The sequence below is a fragment of the Triturus cristatus genome, chromosome 4_1 (assembly GCF_964204655.1).
Source record: "Triturus cristatus chromosome 4_1, aTriCri1.1, whole genome shotgun sequence".
Taxonomy (NCBI): Eukaryota; Metazoa; Chordata; class Amphibia; order Caudata; family Salamandridae; genus Triturus; species Triturus cristatus.
In genome coordinates this window covers 882,968,050-882,989,744 of record NC_140585.1, presented here as the reverse complement: position 1 = coordinate 882,989,744, position 21,695 = coordinate 882,968,050, and the positions used below count along the sequence as shown (strand labels likewise).

The window sequence follows — 21,695 nt, the reverse complement described above, 5'->3', positions numbered from 1 at the left end:
GGTGTAGTTTTTGGTGCGGGACTACTGATAGTTCCAGCAATGTTGTGTACAATGGTTGTTTAGCCCATGTTGGAGCAACTAGGATAAGTGTTGGTGACTGTTGTTGCAGCTTGCGCACCACTAATGGAATGAGTGGGAGAGGCAGAAAAGCGTACGCAAATCTGTCGGACCAATTCATCCATATTGCATTGCCTTTGGACAATGGGTGTGGATATCTGGCGGCGAAGCTTGGGCATTTTGTGTTGTAATGTGTGGCAAAGAGATCTAGCTCTGGATGCCCACATATTTGGAAAAACGGTTGAAGAACTTGTGGATGAAGTTCCCACTCGTGAATGTGTTGTGTTTGATGACTTAACAGATCTGCCATCTGATTCTGAATTCCTGGAAAATGTTGGGCTAAAAGGAATATGTTTTGAGGAATAGCCCACCTCCATATGCTCTGTGCTAGTTTAGAGGGCTGCAGAGAGTGCGTCCCCCCTGTTTTTGTAAATAATACATTGCTGTCATATTGTCCGTCCAGACTAAGACAGCTTTGCCTGATATGTGTATCTGGAATGATTTTAATGCCAGAAAGATTGCTAGTAACTCCAAATGATCGATGTGGAGTAGCCTTTGCTGAGGTGTCCATGTGCCCTGTATGGAGTGATGTAGTAGATTAGCTCCCCAGCCGGTGAGCGATGCGTCTGCTGTTAGCACAATCTGTGGAACCGGCTCTAGGAAAGGTCGCCCTTTGGAAAGGTTTTGGCTGTTCCACCACTACAAAGAGCGATGTGTGCGGCCGTCCACCAACACCAGATCTGTCAGCTGACCTTGAGCTTGGTTCCACTGACGTGCTAAGCATTCCTATAAGAGGCGCACCTGGAGTCTTGCATGAGGTACTATGAATATACAAGAGGCCATCATCCCTATTAGTTGCATAAACACTCGGGCTGGAAGTGAGTGTTGCGGCTGGAATTTTGTTATAAGGGCTTGCATGCTTGCTATCCTGGCTGAACTGGGATATGCAAGGCCTTTTGAGGTGTTTATTGTGGCACCTAGATATTGTTGGATGTGGTACGGTTGGAGGTGAGACTTTGTGAGGTTTATTGTACACCCCAAGTCGTGAAGTAGTTGGATTATGGTGTGTATGTGATTTACACACTGGGTATGCGACTTGGCTTTTATGAGGCAGTCGTCCAAATATGGGAAGACGTGAATTTGTTGTCATCGTATGTGGGCTGCTACCATTGCCAGACATTTTGTGAAGACTCTGGGTGCTGTGGTGACTCCGAATGGGAGCAACTTGAACTGATAATGCTGACCGTCCACTACAAATCAAAGATATTTCCTGTGAGCAGGATGAATGGGAATGTGGAAGTAAGCGTCCTTGAGATCTAAGGTGGCAAAGAAATAGTCTTGTTTGAGTAGAGGAAGGACCTGTTGAAGAGTGATCATATGAAAATGGTCTGATTGTATGTAGAAGTTTAATGGTCTGAGGTCCAAAATGGGCCTCAGGGTTCCGTCCTTCTTTGGAATGAGAAAATACAGGGAGTAAACCCATGTGTTTTGATGATGCAGGGGAACTGGTTCGATTGCATGTTTTTGTAGGAGGGAAAGCACCTCTTGTTTTAGAAGCTTTAAATGCTCTGTTGACATTGGACGCGGTTTGGGTGGTATGTTTGGTGGAGTTGAAGTCAGCTCTAGGCAATAACCGGATTGGATGATTTGTCTCACCCACCTGTCTGTGGTAATGGTGTTCCAGACTAGTAGGAGCTGTAGCAATCTTCCCCCGTCCGGAGTATAAAGGTCCGGGGGGGTAATCATTGTTTGGAGGTGGAGGCAGTGTGAGTATTGATAATTTTGCCTCTATCTTTGTTATTGCCCCTGTAACCTCCTCTGTAATAACCTCTGGTAGATGAGGTCTGGGTGGGACTTTTATAGGAGGCGGAGGAGTTATAAGTGGTAAAACCTCTAGAGGCGCCCCTATAAGAGGAGCAACGAAAGGCACTTCTGGGAGTTTGCGATTGCAAAGCTCCCATTGACTTGGCAGTATCAGTATCTTTTTTCATCTTCTCCAAAGATGAATCTACACTAGGCCCAAATAAATGTTCCTGGTCAAACGATTGGTTTAGTATGGTAGTCTAAACCTCGGGTTTGAACCCCCGAATACGTAGCCACGCATGTCTGCGCAAAAGGACACTCGTATTAATAGCTTGGGAGGCTGTGTCTGCAGCATCCAGAGCACATCGAATGGAGGTATTAGTTATGTTTGACCTCCTGGATGAGATCATTGGCCCTTGTTTTATATTGATCTGGAAGATGTTGTAGTAGCTAGCGTCTCTAGTTCGTCATAGTGCGCCCTATCGTACCTAGCCAGCACAGCCTGTGTGTTGGCAATTCTCCATATGTTGACTGCTTGGGACGCTGTTCTTTTACCAGATGCGTCCAACAATTTTGAATCCTTATCAGGAGGTGGAGCATCGCCTGAGGTTTGGGAGTTAGCCCTTTTCCTGGCATTGAAGACTACCAAGGAATCTAAGGGAAGCTGTCCTTTAATGTAAACAGGGTCAGCTGGGGCAGACTTGTATTTCTTTTCCTCTCTGGGGTTAATGACTCTAGCCCTTACAGGATCCTTAAATACTTCAGGAGCGTGTTTGATTACCCCTTTTAACATTGGGAGAATGGAAGTTGACCTTTGAGATGGTGCAAAAGTGTCCATGAGGAAATCTTCTTCTATAGGGTGTGTGCGCAAAGTCACACCATGGTATTCTGCAGCTCTGTGTATGAGCTGAGTGAATCCTATAGTGTCCTATAGAGGGTATGGTCTAGATGGGTAGATATCATCTTGTGGTGTATAAGGAACATCTGGTGTGCCATAATGGTCCCATGGGTCATTTGGAATATTAGGCTGACTAGGTTCCCCTAAAGGTTCATCATCCCCTTCCTCCCCAGAGGGGTCCTCATCATCCTGAGGTGGAGGAGATTGTGAGGGTACTGGAGATGGGATAGGAGAGATGTGGTGTGGAGGAGGAGGTGGAGAAGGAATCCTTATAGGAGAAGTGGCAATGTCTCTTCTTTAAAGGGCGTGGAGCTGGTGCAGGTTTGTCCTTTTTCCTTTTCCTGGAAGGACTAAGTATAAGTGGACCTGTCTTTGGGTCTATTTCGAGAGTTTTTTGGGTTGGATCAGGCCGAAAAAGCTCCTCCTCTGGAGTGTGTTGTTTCGGTGCCGATTTATTTGGGTCCGACTGTTTGTGTGGTACAGGTTTTGGAGTGGTTTTATTCTCTTTAGGGTTCGAATCAGGAGTTTTCCTGTGTTCCGTTGGGGTCTTCGGATCTGGTTGTTTGTTTGGTTCCGACGATTTTTTCGGATCCGATGATTCAGTGCGAGTGGCGGTACCGACAGTAGACTGGCTCGCCCAGCGTGGCCTGAAGGCTTATGTGTTGACTTCTTTGCTGAGCCCGAAGGCGGGGCGTGGGAAGTTTTTTTCCGGTGTGCACCTAGGCCCGAAGGTGAAGGTGTTACCAAAACCTTTTTATGAATGGGTGGTGGGGAGGGGGTCGACGTCACTACTTACGACACGCTGCCCTGGAATGAGGTCTTCGACGTCGGAGTTGTCAGCTTCGGAGGCGCTAATGTTGCCCTTTTCTGCTCCTGCTCCCGTACATTGATGCCTTCTTGGAAGATATCGTCTGGTATCGATGTTTCACGATTGAGCCATGCTTCTTCGAGCCAGACGATCCTGTATGGTTTTCTTGGAGCGGAAAGAGGCACAAGCTGGACAGTCTTTGGCCTTGTGCTCAGGCGAAAGGAAGAGGTTACACACCTTGTGAAGATCAGCCAAAAGGCCTAATGGCGCAGCTAGGCCTGCGTCGACGACCGGAATCGGAGAGGTCAAGTTTGAAGAGATGCGCGTCGAATGGGAAACGCGATCGAAAACAATACCGAAGAATGGGTGAAGGATTGTGCGTCGAAAGGTAGAACAGTAACGACACCGAACTGGAGCGCGACGAACACATCCGAGCCCGATGGCGGAAAAAAACCAATCTGAAGATGGAGTCGATGCCCATGCGCACTATTGTCCATAGGAGGAGTCACCTATCTCGTAACTTCCAAAGACTTATTCCAATACAACAACAAGTGCAAACATCCGGGCTCAATACCAGATGGCGATCTATGTGTAGTGTGTGATCTGCAGCTCATATGCATCGAACACATGGTTCCCTGCCACCACTCTTCTACATGCTAAACCACGACAGGGACGGCAGTGCCCTGTCAAACAAATAAGGGGACACTTTGTGCAACCCTTCAGGTCCAGCACCTTCGCACTCATGTCAAGGAAACGGCTTAGGCCTTCGACCTCACGCTAATCTAGTGTGTGCTGGGAGTCCAAAGTCAAAAACCAGGATACCAGATACTTGCAGGTGGGCACTCAGGGCAAGAAAAAAAAATGAAATGCGCACTTCCAGAGGAAGCTTGCAACCTCTTCCCAAATTCTGTAGCCAAGGAAATCAACACATGGGCAAAATCAAAGACCTTCACTCTCAGTAGTGCTTCTTAAAGCTAATTTTTATTTTGATCACTTAAGGTAAAGAGCTCGTTGTACAGTCATGTAAAACACAAAGAATCATCGGGTCTAGAGTGCTAGAATAGCACCAGAAGAGACAACTGCAGAGTTACCTTGTCGCTAGGGGGGGGGGGGGGGGGGGGAAAGAGTCCTTTAATTAGGACAAAATCCCATCACCCACCAAGGTGGCGTGCTTCATTATCTGGGATTCTCCTCTTGGCAGAGACTTCTAGCTCCGCCAAGGGCTACAACCCCTTCACTGTGAAGGAGGAGCTCAGGGATGTTTTTTGATTCCTACTCTTCGAAGGATATACTAAATCCTAAAGATGTGAAGCTTTAAACTGGTTGGGTAGCGGGCGCAGTGCAGAAAAAAGAAACTCAAAGTGTGAGGTAAGTGATGCTAATACTAACTACTAGGAGCAAAAAATAAAACTTTATTGGCTCATCCCTAGTGTCAGGATTAAAAACAGTGCTACCTTCAGATCTGGGAGAAGCCAGGCTCGCATATCCAAGGCAGTGTGCTCTTTGAAGCTCACTGCCTTGCCATGCTAATTTACTAGTCATCCTGCTAGAAGAGGTGTAAACACCTCCTGCCAGAGCAGGCCTTTGTTTCGGACATCATAGGGGGGCTCTCACCTTCTAGGTGTTCAGAAAACTCATCTGTGGTGGCAGACTGGTCAGGACTAATCAGTCAGCACACTACAGGACTAGTCGGGTTCAGGGGGTACCTCTAAGTTACCCTCTGGGTACATGTATTAATAAATCGATCACTGGAATCAATGTTGGTTTATTAGTATGAGGTGTTTGATACCAAACATCATAGGTTTCAGTGAAACCATTATGTAGCTGGGGATCTCGTTTTGACCAGTTCCCAGTACATACCTTAAGATGGCTTTCCTACTCACTTGTTCTATCCAGCAACTGAACTAGACATTACAAGGACAAATCTGCTCCTGTAGATGTGTCCTCACGTGTGCTATAAGGCACCCTGCCTTAGGGCTTCAAGACTTGCTGTAGGGGTGACTTACATATAGCTCATTAAGTGTCTTTGGCATGGCACACGCTGATTGTAATGGCAATCTGTGTGGAGTTTGTGTGTGGGTCCCTTAAGGTGGCATAAGACGTGCTGCAGCCCTTAGGAAGCCTCTTTAGTACCCGTGCCCTTGGTACCTTTTCCTTTTTGGTCGTATGCAACTCTCTCTGCTATCAAATAGCTCAGCGACCTGCCCGCAGGGCCGCTGGCCTAGGCGTCTCTCCATTTGGTCCTTGTTCTGCCTGGTAAATGTTTGGGGTATTCTGCCCATTACTTTATTGGGGTTTTGATTACAGGCTCCTCTGTTGGGAGGTTCACTGGGTAAGCAGCCTTACTGCGCCCACTTGTTTTCCCACTGTTTTTTCTTTCTGCCCGACACTGTCCCTGCTCCCTGCCCTCTAGGCTCCCTGACAGCCCCTCCCACCTCCCAGGACTACTTATGGAGAACGCTGCATGGCCGCTCTGCTGGCACGCCAAAGGAAAGCCCATCTGCACCTGTCCGTGCCAGGACCCTTGGCCTACCAGACACCCACCGATACACCACCAAGGATCTCCAAGACCTCGACCCTGGACACCGAAACAACAGATCCTTCACCTCCTCCCAAATATCCACCTAAGGACCTTTCACCTCCTGCCAGTGACACCTCCATCTCCACAGCAACCTTTCCAGATGGATGGAGACACGAAAAAGTTGGACCCCTCCTAAAGAAGCCCATGGCAGGCCCTAGCTACTAAATTACAGACCAATCTCACTTCTCCCATACCCAGCCAAAGTACTCAAGAAAGCCATCAACCAACAGCTCAACGAATGCCTGGAGCAAACCCACCTACTCCGTGCCACACAATCAGGATTCCGTGCCAACCACAGCACTGAGATTGTGCTGATCGCCGCCACAGACGACATCAGAACTCTCCTCGACCGTGGACAAACTGTCCCTGATCCTCCTTGCTCTCTCTGCTGCGCTAGACACAGTCTCCCACCACACCCTCATTGACCGACTCTACAACCTTGGTATAGAGCATAAATGGCCTCAAGTTGATTGCTTCCTTCCTCTCAGGATGCACAAAGTATCCAACTGCCTCCCTTCACCTCTACACCCAGAACACCATATGCAGCTTACCTAAAGGATCATCCCTCAGCCCCATCCTGTTTAACATCTACATGACCCCTCGCCCTGCAGACATCGACAGATCCTACTGACTCAACATAATCCCCTATGCTGACCACACTCAACTAATCCTCTCGCTCACTAAGGACCACTCCAACCCCAAAACGAACTTCTGCAACACCATGACAATGTACCCAAAACGATGAGACAGCTGCCTCAAACTCAACTGCAACAAAACCGAAATACTGATCTTCAGGAAGAACACCTCTGCATGGGACCACAGCTTGTGGCCGGCAGAACACGGACCAACACCAAACACCAACAGACCATGCACGAAACCTCGGCATCATCCTCTACAGCCAACTGACCATGAAACAACAAAGCAACACAGTTGACTCCTCTTGCTTACACACCCTCCACATGCTCCGCAGAATCTTCAGATGGATCTCAATCAATACCAGAAAGACAGTCACTAGGCCCTCATCACCAGCCGCCTAGACTATGGCAACGCTCTCAATGCCGTAATCTCCACCCAGCTCCTCAGAAACCTACAAAACACAGCAGTCAGACTCATCCTGGACCTCCCCAAAGGAACCTGCATCACCCCTCACCTCAAAAATCTCCACTGGCTCCCCATCCAGAAGAGATGCCAGTTTAAGATCCTCACGCACGCATACAAAGCTCTACAAGGACAATCCTACATCCCCCATCGTTTGAGCTTCCACCTGCCCTCAAGACACCTCCGCTCCACCTCACTCGCCCTCCCACAAACCTCCTGAATTTCTCGTAGCCGGGCAGCTCCTTCTACATTGCTGCCAAGACCTGAAATTACCTGCCACTCCACCTCCGAACAGCACCCTACCTGGCGTACTTCAGAAAGAAACTCAAGACCTGGCTTTGACAGAGACTGCACCCTCAGCACCCAGATACCCTAAGGGTGACAGTGCTATGCTATACAAATACGGACTGATTTACTAGTCACTTAAAGGGATGGTAAACTCCTTGGCCAATTGTAGAACAATCAGACATTCCTCTGTTTTAGGAAAGAGTATTGGCACCATGGTATGGTTAGCAGGCCTCAGTGCACTGTCAGAGTCAAAAATCAGCATCTAGCTGCTAAAAATGGTCTAGAAGTGGGGAGGGGCAACTGCAAAAACAAAAAAAATTTCCTTCACTTACTACGGTAATCAGTGAGATTCAATGTGACAAAATACTAGACCAGACTGAAATGTAAATTATGCCCGCATAATTAGCGTAATTTCATGTTGCACTTGTTTTGCAAAATTCCCAAAATGGCTCCATTATTCCACGCCGTAAATTGGGCCACCATTTGCAGCATAATTATAGCATGAGGCCACAGCGACAACGCACACAACTAAAATGTGAATGGCTGTTCACGCCCCTTGTGATTTTCATGCTTTTTTTTGCACTAATGAGTGCTGGTATCTAGAACTGACTCAAGGTCACGTTTTGCACTAAAAAAGTACTAGATGACTGGTTTGCATTTCAGGTTATGAGTAATTTTGCATGGTTTTCCTGAAATTTTGCATAAGTACGTGAAAGTAAATTACCCAAATTCTTTTCACAATAAGTCAATAAGGTTTATCTGCTCAGACATAACTTTTCATTATATAAAGAACACTCTTAAGAAACTTGCTTACTTTTTCCCAGTGAACCACTAAGGTCAATAGCCTTTACAATCACCCTGACACTACAGCCCACCACATGCCTACTGAAGTGTGAATAAACTGGCAACCATCATGTACACAGCTACAAAATTACAAATATGTACAGAATTAAAGTTGGCAAACCTATATACAATCCCTCAGTAGGGCCTAACAAGAACCATCATAATAAAAATATTTTCTCGCGGTCACCAAAACAATTGCCTATAATGGTAATCTGTGAGATTATATACATCCAAATACCAGACTACAACCTGTAACATAATGGAATGACAAATAATGTTAGAGGCCTACTGGCTTTGCCAAATAAAGTTCACAATACATTAGCCAGCAGACCAGACCTATGGCATCTGGTATAACTTACCCTACTCACCAATCAAGACTATTGGTGTTTTCATGCCGCATACTGTACCGAGTGTAAACTCTCACAAAGCAACCATCAGGCAAACAGTTATAAAAATTAAAAAGGCACACAAAATTACAATTGGTTAAGCAAAATATTAGCTCTTCCAAGAGGGTCGAAAAAGGATATCAGAGCAAATTTTGTAGATCCACAGTTTATCATCAGGGGCAACAAACACCAAAACCCTCGCCTACTACAGCAATCTATGAGATTCCATATAACAAAATACATATCTCTAGGCATTAATCTAGATAAATAACAAACCATCCCTAAATGGTGATTGACTTTAACTTAGGCTTTTCACAAATACATTAGGCTTATTGTCTTTTTCAGAACATTTCATAATAAACAGATCAGGCGTAGAGCCATGATCATTGGCTTGCCACCATAACCAACTCAGTCCTGCTGTACTGAGCATAAGCTTTTCTAAAAACCAAAAAGTGCACTAAAAGCACTGTTTTAGTGGAAGCGCACAACTTTGGCCTAATCAAATATTCTACTCAGGAAAACATGTGGGTGGAGTCTACGCCTCATCCAGTAGTACTCTGCAAAAAAAAAATATATTGTTGACCACATAAGATCAGGCAACATCTGCGCTGTCACGACAGACCGAAAAATTAATGTAGATTACTGTAGCCCTGTAGCACACTGCAGTCAAGAGTTAATGACGGAAAAGGGAGGAAATCTATGCTGCTACCAGAAATGGAAATAAAAAAACACCCTGAATTATTTACTTAACCAAGACAATTTAACAGTATTACAGTGCCATCTGCGAGACCCAAGAAGGCTCAAGTTCCATCCGTTATAAGTCTGATACTTTATACGTGTTAGTGTACCTTCTTTAGGCAACCATAGTTTATTCAGCAGGATAAACAAAATAATCAATACTGTGTGGAGAGTAAGCACTTTTCCTGTGGAATCACACAACTTTTGCCCAATCAAAACATGTACTTTGGTCTACCAACAAATTTACGCAGCCAAAGCCCCTCTCTGTTGTACTCCCAATTCCTCTTAATCATATAAGGTAGGCGACAGCTGCGCTGTCAAGTCAAACCTAAAAAGGCACCTGCCCTTCTTAAATCGTGGTCTCATCATGAAGTCTAATGGTTCCAGTGGGAGGGAAAACACTTAAGTAGATTTTAAACTGCAGTTGGGCCTCTATAGTATCTTAATTCTGAAAATGCAATTTAGAAGTTGTACACAGAGCTAGCTTTCCTTCCGCGATTGATAAAAAAAAAAGGATTTTTTTGCAACTGACAGAAAAATGAAATTCCCAAAGAGCAAATGTACTAGCAAGGGCCCAGCCGAGGTTTAAGTAATGTAGTAGGTGAAAAATGTTGATAGTGGATTGTATTTTTCCAAGGAACTTTCGTTTTTTCAAAATGTTAAGCGTGCTTAAGGCAGTTGGATCCAATATTTAGCTAGGAATGCTCTCAGACACCTTTACTGTACTGAATGGTGCATGCTTTCTGTGCTTCATACTACAAAAACAAGAAAGGTAAAACAAAAAAATAACAGCAAATTCACGGTATATGAAAACGAAAGCGGGGAGCTTTGTGCTAATATCTACTCACAAAGACTTCGGCAGATTAGCTAAATACTGAAGCATAAAATCCAACCACAAGTACAGAAAATTAGTGAAAGCACAGAGACCTGTAATGAAAGTTCAGCATTCCGACAGCCACAAAACAGGGGCTCTGATTTTAAGCTTGGTGGAAGGAAACAGTAGCCTCCTTCTGTCACGGTACTGCTCACTGCAAACCGGTGGTAAAGGAGTTGGTACTACCAATCAGCTGACAGTATCTACACCACAGTTTGCAAAATCCCTACGATTTTAGAAAGGTGTTGATTTTTACACAGCCCAACAAGAAGAAAGGATGGCAATGCAGTGGCTGTGGGATCCTACCCTAATTTCCCCCTCATTGGAGCTCAGGGAACCTGGAAGGATTCCTTGAGCCCAAGGAGGGTAAGACAGCTCCTGTCACACCATGCCCCAAACTAATACCTTTCCCAACACCCCCTACAGAAGGTGAATCCTGGAGATAACCCTATTGATACCACAAACATGCATAACTCAGCCATTGTGCTGTCCTCTGTATCGTGTGGACAAGCCCTGCAGTTGTGCTCAATGGGTACTGGCTGCAGTACTAAAGAGCCATGACCGGTGGATGTGCCCAGAAGTTGCTGGGTGAAGGGTGGGACCTTCAACAATGCCTTGTGCGTAGTATGCAGTCGCAATACTTGCTGGCAGAAGAAGGAGGAGGACCAGATTTGGGACATCCACCAAAAAGCAAAATATGTCCCCTTCCACCCAATTTTGAGTGGTTATACCCTCTAAATAGGGAGTGCTGGGCATCCAACGCTTTTCAATCCGAAATATTGCATCTGCCAAACTCGAACTCAGGCCCTTACCCTGAGCTTAGGCGGCACTAGGAATAAGAATTCCCTTTGGCTATTTAAATGGAAAGTGCACCTTTATAGACCTTCATCTACTGGTAATGGCTGTCTGAGCATTAAATATTTCTACTGGTGCAGAGACTGGCGTATGTAAATGCTTAGGGCTAAAGGGGAGAGGTACACTAATACCATGTAACCTCAATTTTAATTTGAATGAAAAATCTGCATAACATCTGTGGACCACTCATGGACCCTTTGGCTACACGCAACCATTTTTTAGTTGCATTGTGGCATGTTTCACGCTTCACAGGACAGCCTCTAAGGGAGCTGGGTATACTCAACCTGCATACCCCAGTTAACTCACTTGGCACACAAATGTTTTTTCCTTTGAGAAACACACATTTACTGCAGGCCCTTGGAAAAAGTAGAGCAGAGCAAAATAATCAGTTTCTAGTAGCTAACTAGATTCAACATCTGTGTGGTGAAAGAATTACATTTAAGGATTTATAGCTATGTCCTGCCACAATATCAACATTTCAATCAAAAATTATATTTAAAAACAATGGAAGTACACAAATTTGAAGCACGTTGCAGAAATTAGGGTATATTTGCATGCCTATTTTGGTATCATCCTGGCTATCACTTTTTTTTCCTTCAGCTTATTCTGAAACTCTACAAGGAAGTGAAATTCAAATAGAGAAACCAGGTTCTGAACTTCTCCTTGTGGCCACTTTCTTTTGACAACCCTCCCCAGGCACCCTCCCCAACTAGTCTGCACAAACCTTCACAGGATCATAACAAACAACAAAGTAACTTTATTTCTGGTACCTTCATGCAGATTTGTCAAACACTACCAAAGTCCTAAACCAAACAGTAAGTGCTTTTCCTGTAAAGAGTGAAATCAGTCATAAAAATCACAGGGACTATAATGGACGGACAGACTAACATGCCTTCATTTCTACACCAGCCACATACACAACTTTCACCAACCCAAACATCAGCACCAGTTGGCAAGGTCTAGAGTCTTGCTTCACACCAAATGTGAGGGCAAACATACCTGCACCATGATATTGTCACTGGAAGCAGCTTCCTGGGCTTCGTTGATCCAGCGCTTTACCACATCATAGCTGATCTTCATCATGTGCTGCAAGAGAAGTGGGGAAATGAGTTATTAGTAGAGTGCTCAGGCAGCAGTTTAAGACCAGATAGGTCGGGTGAGGCGGTTAGTGGTGCAATTTACAACAATCCTTGCAAAATGTATTTTGACTGGGCACACATTATATGGGATAGTATTACCCACTTACCCATCTGAAACACGGGAGTGATTTGACAAGCTCCAATACAGACTTTCAAAGAAAAACACGTTTAAAAAACTGCACCTGAACATAATAATACTATGAAAAACAGAAGTTTAAACAAGGGACTAGATTTAGCCAATGTGGCCAGAATATAGCGGAGAAATTCTACGCTGTTTACTTACAAGTCAATTTTAATGTTTTCGTAGCAATGAAATGGTAAGGCAAGAGATTATTATATATATATTTATTAAAGTGTTTTATACAGCCGAACATGACCCGTTAGGGTATCAGAGCGCTTTACAGTAAACATAGCATTGTATAAAAAGGCATAGAATCAGCAAGGGGGATAGGATACATAAGAGATAGAAGGACACATATTTACAAATTACATTTACAGTTACTCAAGATGAGACACATATTTACAGATTACATTTACCATTACTCAAGACAAGATACCAGGTTTCTGGGTGGGGTGACTAGGTAATCCGAGGGGAGGCAATACAGACGTAGATCAGGGCCATAGTGGTGGTTGAGGGCAAAGTTTAAACAAGGAATTTACTCATAAGGAAGGTCTTGGCGTCCTTTTTGAAGCGGGCCAGAGAAGGGATTTTTCTGAGGTCAGGTGGGAGAGAGTTCAATATTCTTGGAGCAGCTCCAGAGAAAGCCGAATCTAACTTTTTTTTTTTTTTCGAAAGCGTGCAGGTTGGCGCAAGAGGTCTCTGGCAGCCCGGGAGTTTGATTGCTCCGGAAATCACAAGTTTCCGTACAAGATATGCAGGGGAGTTTGAGTATAAAGCCTTGTGTGTGATGCATGCTAGCTTGAGCTGTATTCTTGCTTCAAAGGGAAGCCAGTTCAGAGCTCATTGAACCTTGAGGGACTCCAACCGTGACCGGGGAGGGTGCAGATAGGCTGACGTTGATAAGTAATCGCTGTGATCGGTTTAGGCGGAAGGACCTAAACCATTCTAGAACAGTGGCATCCAATCCCATCCTGGGTTTGAGGCGTTCAAGTAGTTTTTCATGGTTGACCGTGTTGAAGGCCGAGGATAGATCTAGGAGGATTAGGAGACATGTTTTGCCTTGGTCAAGGGCTTGGAGGACATCATCAACGATTTGGAGCATGGTGGTTTCAGTGCTGTGCCCAGGTCTAAATCCGGTATTGGAAGTCATCGAGTAGATGGAAGTTATGTGTTGACTTAGCTGCTGTTGCACACACTTCTCCAGCACTTTGGCTAGGAGGGGGGATGTTGGAGATGGTCTGAAGTTGTCAGGGGAAGCTGGATCCAGCGACGTTTTTTTCAAAATGGGGAAGACTTGGCCGGCTTTTAGAGAGTCAGGCATCGATCCCTGCCGGAGAGACGCATTAATTATTGAGGTCCAGCTAGGGATAATGGATTGGGCGACGGCAGCTAGACAGTTGGAAGGGAGCGGGTCATTAAAATGGTTATTCGGTTTTAAGGAAGATAGGATTTTAGAGACAGAGTCTTCGTCATAGACTTTGAAGTCGGTTCAATGAGCTTGATTTTTAGGTGTAGCCTGTGGGGGCGTTGCGGCCAGAGGCAGGCAGGTCAGGAAGGGGTTGAGAGTATGTGGCGGAGCGGAGTTCGATTCCTAGGGTTTTGATTTTGTCAGCAAAGAAAGAGGAGAATTCCTCGGAGGATATAAGAGACATGGGGGTTTCTTTCAATGTTTTAGCCAGTTCATTTGATTGGTGTTTGACCAGTTCGAAGAGCTTGTGGGCTCCGTTCTTGGCCTGCTCTAGTTCAGTTCTAAAAAAAAAACATTTTTTGAATTGAGGATGTTCCTGTTATAGACATTTCTGGCCTGGCGGAGAAGTTTTAGATGTGTGGCAGAGGGGTGCTGCCTCCAGGTTCTTTCAGATTGCCGGAGGGATTTCCTCTCATTGTTGAGGGATCCTGTGAACCAGGGGTTTCGGTCTTTGATGTGTGCTCTTTTAACTTTTAGTAGGGCTAGATCATCCAGGATGTTCAATATAGTCAATGAGTAGGGATCGTTGAGGCCACTGACCGTTGTGATATGTGGGGGGAGGTCAGATTTGCAGCGAGTCTCATGTTCCCGGAGGTCCAGGTTCTTGGTGTCGCTGATCCAGCGTTTAGGAATCACTGGTTGCCGTGCCCTTGTCTTGTGGGTGCCAGGTAGGAGGAAGGTGATGGCGTGGTGGTCAGACCAGTCGCATGGGTCTATAGAGATAAGTTTGGCTATTGATTCTTTAGAGATGATCCGGTCAAGAGTGGCCCCTTTCGAGTGAGTTGGGAGTGAGCAGGCTTGGGTCAGGGCTTGATCGGTATGGAGGTCTTTGATGGCGTTGACATGCGGATCCTCGGGATCATTTCAGTGCAAGATAAAATCACCAAGGAAAATATCTTTAGTGTTAGTGGAGATATTGGCTGTGATGATTTCCATGAGGTGGTCGGTGAAGGAGTCATTCGTGCCTGGGGGTGGTAAAAGAGGTGCGGGTTACACAGTGGGGTGGAGTTGCTGCAAATAGCGAGGGCGAGGTATTCACAGGATTCGGTGGTGTCTGCCAGACGTTCCGTGACAAGAAGGTTAGAGCGGTAGATGTAGGCGATGCCTTCTCCTTTCTTGTTAGATTGCCTGTCCAGCCTTGCAATGTTGTAGTAGGAAGGGACTAGAAGGTTCAGTCATGGAGATGATGATTCATTGAGCCATGATTCTGGTAGGATTGCCAAGTTGAAATTTTTTTATAGGATAAGGTCTGCAATATCGGCAGCGTGCTTAGCTGCCAATCGGCAGTTGATTAAGAGACCAGACAGAGAAGATTTGGAGGGAGTTTCGGGAGACTGGGCGGACAGGTGAACAGGCGCTAGATTACTTTTGACCACATTTCGGTTGCGGAGGGTTGCTGGTCTGTTGGGGTGAATAGTGATCGTGCGGATGGTATGTTCTGCATTCACGTCAAGAGAATAAGGGGTAGGTGGGGTAAAGTTGTAGTCCCGGAGGATGGCAAGGATTTCCATTTCAGTGAGGTCAAGCGGACTAGGAATGGCAAGGGTAGAGTTGTAGGAGAGGACAAGAGCAAAGGTTTCCTCCTCTGAGAGAAGGCATGGTTGCTTGCGGAGGCGAAGATGTCTCAAAGATAGCGGAAGAGGCTGTTTAGTGAACTCTGTGATATGCGGGGTGATGGAGTTTGGCAGGGGCATGAGGTTGGCGACAGAGTTCAGCGAGGTGAAGGAGGTTCATTAGGTCCAGAATGGAAAAATGAATGCTCTGGGTTAGTTTGGCAGCTCTGGAGTGCAGGGATTAGAGGTCCATATAAGATGGAGGTGCTACAGGGCAGGGGGGCAGTAGTTCAGGAGCAGTTCTATCGGCATGCATAGGTGAAAGGGTTAATTGCTCTGCCAGTGTCGTGCACATGGAATATATACATACATACATACATATACACATTGAAAAACTGTACCAGCCCTGCCGAATGCAGTCACAAACGGGGATTGTCTGGCTAGGACCTCTTGGCGAACATCCACAGGAATCAAATCAGGACCACAAAATAATCAAGTGCAGGTGCATATTTATTCGGCATTTAAAATCCAGAAATTTAATCGGACATAGTGCCTGCCATTGACGTGCTTCGGTCGCGTCCGCGAGCTTGATCACATGACACGCTTAAGGACGGGAAGTGCTAAATAACAAAAGAATGTACTAATTCCTGTAGAAAAGTGACTACTTCGTGCACAACTATGGAAAACAGACTTTAAATGAGGTAAGATGCCGAGAAACTACCAACAGTTCAGACATTCATTACAGAGCTGTTGCAAAGGTATATATAAATCACCAAAGTCATATTAATGTCACTTGCTCAGCATTGATGATATAACAGCAAGCACTAAACATTTTTTAGGAACAAAATGCATATTGTCCAAAATCATCTGTTCATGATGGTAGTTCCCAATACGAATCCCTTATTGTTCACATAAAACAACCATTAATTAGTGCATCGTCAATGTCAATAAAAAAAACATTCATGCATATAAGTATATGTAGGTCCTACGACATGGCAAATGACACATAAATGCATTGAATATGATAGCCAAAGTTGCAAATTAGGAAAGAGGAGCATAAAAATGGCTAATATGCAAGTGCAAAGAACAGCTATTAAAATCTTCAAAGTCCAATAGGAACCATTGAACAAGCATTTACAATGCAATGGTCTCGGCATTGTTAAAGTTAGAGCTATTGGCATTGCTCATGACATTATTTTTGTTTATGTTTTTGTTTTTAAAACATTTAAAGAAACGGCATTGTTATTTACGATGTCAATAGCTTTAATCTCTCTCAAATGCGAGACCTATTGCATTTGCACCCACACACAGAGCCACCCACAGAGCCCCCCACACACACAGAGCCACCCACACAGAGAGTTCCGGGCAACAAAGGAAACCTGTAGATAAGGACGAGCTCTCCCACCCCACTGTAAAAGTACCCCATTGCACCCCTGCTCTTATTACACTCGGTGCTTAATTTGTGCCGGTGTTTGCAAGTAGTGAGCACTGGCATGACTGGACCAGAGCAGAAGCGAGATATAAAGTGGTGAAAGGAGATAGGGAAAGGGAAATAGTGTGAGGGAGAGACAGCAGGGATGGAAAATAACCTAGAAGTATGAGGTAAACACATAGGACAAGAAGGGTGGTGGAAGAACGACCAATGTGGAGAAATGAAGACTAGGCAGCCGTGGGAATGGGCAGCGGCAATTTCACAGCAACACTACTGTTTTGCTCTAGGGAGTCTCCGTAACCCGCCCTTCCACAGTTCTGTCCAGTCACTCTCTCATGCCCTGTGTGCCCTCTCGCGCCACAGAATCGCTCGGCACCGCAGCACGAACTCTTCTCTTGATTCGATGGGAAATGTTCTGCTCGCTTCTCCTGTGTGTGCTTCTTAGTCATCAGCACGCCCGGCCTCTCTCTCTCCCCCTCGCAGGCCCGGCGTTTCCAGTAAGAGAGCGTGCTCTCCCGCGTGAAGCGCCCCGCGCTGCAGTGCAGCAGGCTTCTTTCAGCCATTGTGAGTGGATGTCTCTGTGAGGCATGCTGAGTGAGTGGGAGCGCCGAGGGAGGGGTAAACAAAGGCATGGCGGAGGAGGGGGCCGGCGATGACAAGGAGGAACAGAAGCGGAGGGAACAGAGAGAGGAGTGGCATAGGTAACTGGAATGAGGCTTCCAGACATGAACAGAACGAGAGAGGCAGAAATGAATGGAAGCGCGGAACGAGAGAGACAAAGTCAAGTCAATAATGACCGCGAAGTCTACCGATCGCAGCAGAGTGTGTGCGACCCACGGCTTCAGTCCCCGTGAGGCACGACCAGTGGGCAGATAGAAAGTTGGCAGAGGTGTCGAGAGTAATTCTTACTAGCATTCAAGGCCTTTCATTCATAACATGCCCACGAACTGAAACAGCACACCACCGCCTTTCTCCGAGGCGAAGCAGAAATGCCTCGGAGAAAGGCAGCGGCTGTTTCGGATTCGGGGGCGTGTTCTCCTCTTGCCATTGGCTGGAGGAAATAATTAGAAAAGTTGAAAAACACGCCCCCGAATCCGAAAAGGACGGGGCCTGTTCGGAGTGACGGACCTCTTCTCCAATGGCTGGCCAGCATTCAAGAGGCCATCCAATGGAGAAGAGGGGCGGGTTCAAGCCCCTCTTCTCCAAGTCATTATGTCTCGCGGGCGACAATGCGCAAGCACAGCCTTCGCTAGCCGAGACCTAAAAATAGGGCAAGTGCCTTAATATTGCTCAAGAGAAGACCAACAACTACCGTTGAATAAAGTGCAATAGAATGGTAAAATTTCAACTAGGAAGTTAACGTATTGGAACTGTTTGAATATTACGCGAAAAAGTTGGTTTGTCATGGTATAGCAATATTCAAATTAGCTGCTCAGTCAATACTGTGCAAAATGTTGCAAGATATAAAGCAGCAACAAAACGGTTCTGGTCATGATATAACAAGCATAGCAATGTGCAAATTAGCGGTTTGGTTGAAAATGTGCAAAATGTCGCAAGATATATAGCAGCAAAAAAAGATTCAAGTCATGCTATAGTAATGTGGAAAATAGCTACTTGATCAATAATGTGCAGAATATCTGAAGATATATAGCAGCAAAGAAAAGGTCTAAGAGAGAGCTGTCTGGTCTACCATTCCGCATAAATACCTAAAAAAAGTCTGTAAAGTGATCTAGTGCCTATATGTGCATAAAGAATAGTGCAAAAACATCTAAGACATAATACATCTCTAAAGGAAGCAGCTGGCAATGTCTGTTCAAGCCTGAACAGGCAATCCTTAAGGTGCACTTATTAGACATATATACACGACAAAGAAATTCTTGGTAAATACAAAGTGTTGGACCTAAAGTTCTAGGGTAGCTTGGCTCAAGTGGAAAGGCCTCATTCCAGAGTAACATGTCGTGCTTGCATCCCACTCACTTCAGCACTCCAGCGTACCACCACTAAAAACGACACTACACCAGAGAATTTAGAAAAATTACAAGAGCTTTCTTTCCTTCTATCATGTTTTTCTTTTCCTTCAAATGAAACCAATCAGTTTTTATCTACATCACGTTAGGGTCAAAACATTTCATCGTGACTAGATTGGCATTGCATAAATATATTAGACCTGGTATGAAATCAAGCGCACCATCTGGTGGTCAAACACAGCACAGCAAATTCCATAGCGCTTCAAATAGAGTTATTAAACATAGCGCTGCACATAGCGATTTCATAGCACCTTAAATAGGAGTTATTAAACATAGCGCTGCACATAGCGATTTCATAGCACCTTAAATAGAGTTATTAGACTTAGTGCTGCACATAGCGCTGCATCTGGCAGAACATTCGCACTTCAATTATGGAATCAATAACACTTCAGATGTGGCCCTCCAGCATAACGTAGTGATCCACGAATTAATAGCGCTTTAACACATGGCAAGTCTTTGAGGCACCTGCTGGACCCTTCTCCCCGTGGGGCACCTCGTGAAGGGGGACCGTGGTCCAGTTCAGTCACGCTCTGGGGTCGACGGGGGCCTCACGTTGGATCTCCCCGGGGGAGGGGCGTGCTCCGGGCCTTGTGGGCCTCCCGCCCTCCTCCCCGGAGATTACCTGTGTCTTCGGCCTTTTTCAGGCCCTTGCGCCGGACTCTGAGGCTTCGGGCCCGGGCCCACAGATGTCGGCTGGGAGTCCCGCGTTGCGGGGACTCCGGCAGATCTCCCCGTCAGCTCCGCATCGGGGAGGGATCCGGCAGAGGCACGCCCGCAGCCGCCAATGGCAGTGCGGCCTGCGGGGGCGTAGCTCACAGATTGAATCCTGCAGCGGCGGGGGCGGCGTCGCGCAGTCCGCCCCCGTCCCGTGACGGTGGATCACGGCTGCAGGCCTACGCGGCCTTCTTTGAACTCTGGCGGCCCTCTCCTCACAGAGAGCCACGTCGGTGAGTCTGCGACGGCAGCGGCAGGGCCCCGTTCCTTCCCGCGGGCCCAAGGATGGCAGAAACAGGCGACAAGGCCCAGGGCCACGGCGGTAAGTTACCCTCTGGGGCAGCCCCGACGGGGGTGGCACAAATTAAGGGGTGGCGATGTTCTCAGCGCCTAGCGCTCCCTTCTTCCTCACACAAATTAAGGGGTGGCTATGTTCTCAGCGCCTAGCGCTCCCTTCTTCCTCACACAAATTAAGGGATGGTGATTTTCTCAGCACCTAGCGCTCCCTTCTTCCTCACAGCGATGCCCTGGCTCAGGGCAGGTGGGTTGGGAGGTGGCAGTCCACACGCCAGAGGCAGATCAAGATAGGGGGGGCCCAGGCCCAGTCAGGGAAGTAGAAGATAAGGTTGTAGGTGTTAACTCCTTTCCCCGGTTCTCTTCAGGGTTCCTGGCTAGGCGGGGAGCACAGAAAGGTTAACGTGATCCCAGGGTCAGAGGCTGACGGCAGGGCTAGGTCACGAGGTAGGGGGCAGTGTCAACCGAGGGGGGAAGAAAGCAGGCCCTAAGAACAGTCAGTTTCCCCCTCCAGCGCACCTACCTCTCCACTCAGGTGCCTTACTCCTGACTACCTCACTTCACACAAAATGGCCGACGCACCTCACCTCTATATATAGCCTGGGCCCTGACTGTCCAGAGTGGCCCAGAAGGTTCTGGAACTCCTCATGTCAGCCTATAGCCCAGTCTCTGAGGTGATAGTTTAGGCCACCATTTTGTAGAAGAGCTCTCACTCTCCCTCCATTTTAGGGAAGCACCTTGCGCCACACCATCATTTAGTGATAATGGGGCACCCAGAGCCTCCAAGTCAACACCAAAAAAAACTAGTGGACAAAAAAATTAGAGGGTAAAGGAAGAAAAATGAGGAGGGGACAGCCAAAGGGCTGGCAGGTCTAACACGCGTGTCCCCCAGCTGAAAGTGGGGAGAGCTACCCAATCCCTTGGGAGTTCTCTTCACTAAGGCGGAAATACCTGGAGAGACCGTCAGCATTGTCGTGGTCCACTCCTGGGCGATGTTCCACCCTAAAGTCCATTCCCTGTAGGGAGATCGACCACCTCAACAACTTAGGATTCTCGCCCCTCATTTGCATCAGCCACCTGAGGGGCCTGTGGTCGGTCTGAACCAGGAAGTGCGAGCCAAACCGGTATGGCCGCAACTTCTTCAGAGCCCACACCACCGCAAAAGCCTCCCGTTCGATCGCACTCCACCTCTGTTCCCGGGGGAGTAGTCTCCTGGATAGGAAAACCACAGGTTGGTCCAGACCCTCTTCATTGAGCTGCGACAGCACTGCCCCGATGCCATGCTCCGACGCATCCATTTGGACGATGAACTCCTTGGAGAAGTCAGGGGCCCTGAGGACAGGCGCCGCACACATTGCTTGTTTCAAGGTGTCAAAGACTCGTTGACACACCTCGGTCCAGATTACCCGTCGAGGGTGCTTCTTTGATGTAAGCTCAGTCAAGGGAGCCACGATAGTACCATACCCCTTGACGAAGCGTGGGTAGTAACCGGTGAGGCCCAGAAAGGCTCGGACCTCAGTTTGAGTCTTGGGGGGTTACCAGGCCATGTTGGTTTCATTCTTGGCCTGGAGGGGTTGCACCCTGCCCCGACCCACCAAGTGACCGAGGTACACTACCGACCCCTGCCCGATCTGGCACTTGCTGGCCTTGATCGTCAGGCCTGCCTGCTGCAGGGCCTGAAGGACAGCCTGAAGGTGACCCAAATGGTCCTCCCAGCT

At 46.9% G+C, this 21,695-nt stretch overlaps 1 protein-coding gene across 2 annotated transcripts in view; it reads right to left on the bottom strand.

The window, feature by feature from the left end:
• COPG2 (coat protein complex I subunit gamma 2) overlaps positions 1-21,695 on the bottom strand; it is a 341,223-nt gene that overhangs the window by 201,757 nt on the left and 117,771 nt on the right. For both annotated transcript variants that reach the window (XM_085653601.1, XM_085653602.1), the window contains exon 8: positions 12,229-12,315. In XM_085653601.1, the coding sequence (XP_085509727.1) occupies positions 12,229-12,315 (87 nt within the window). The remainder of the gene's footprint in view (positions 1-12,228; positions 12,316-21,695) is intronic.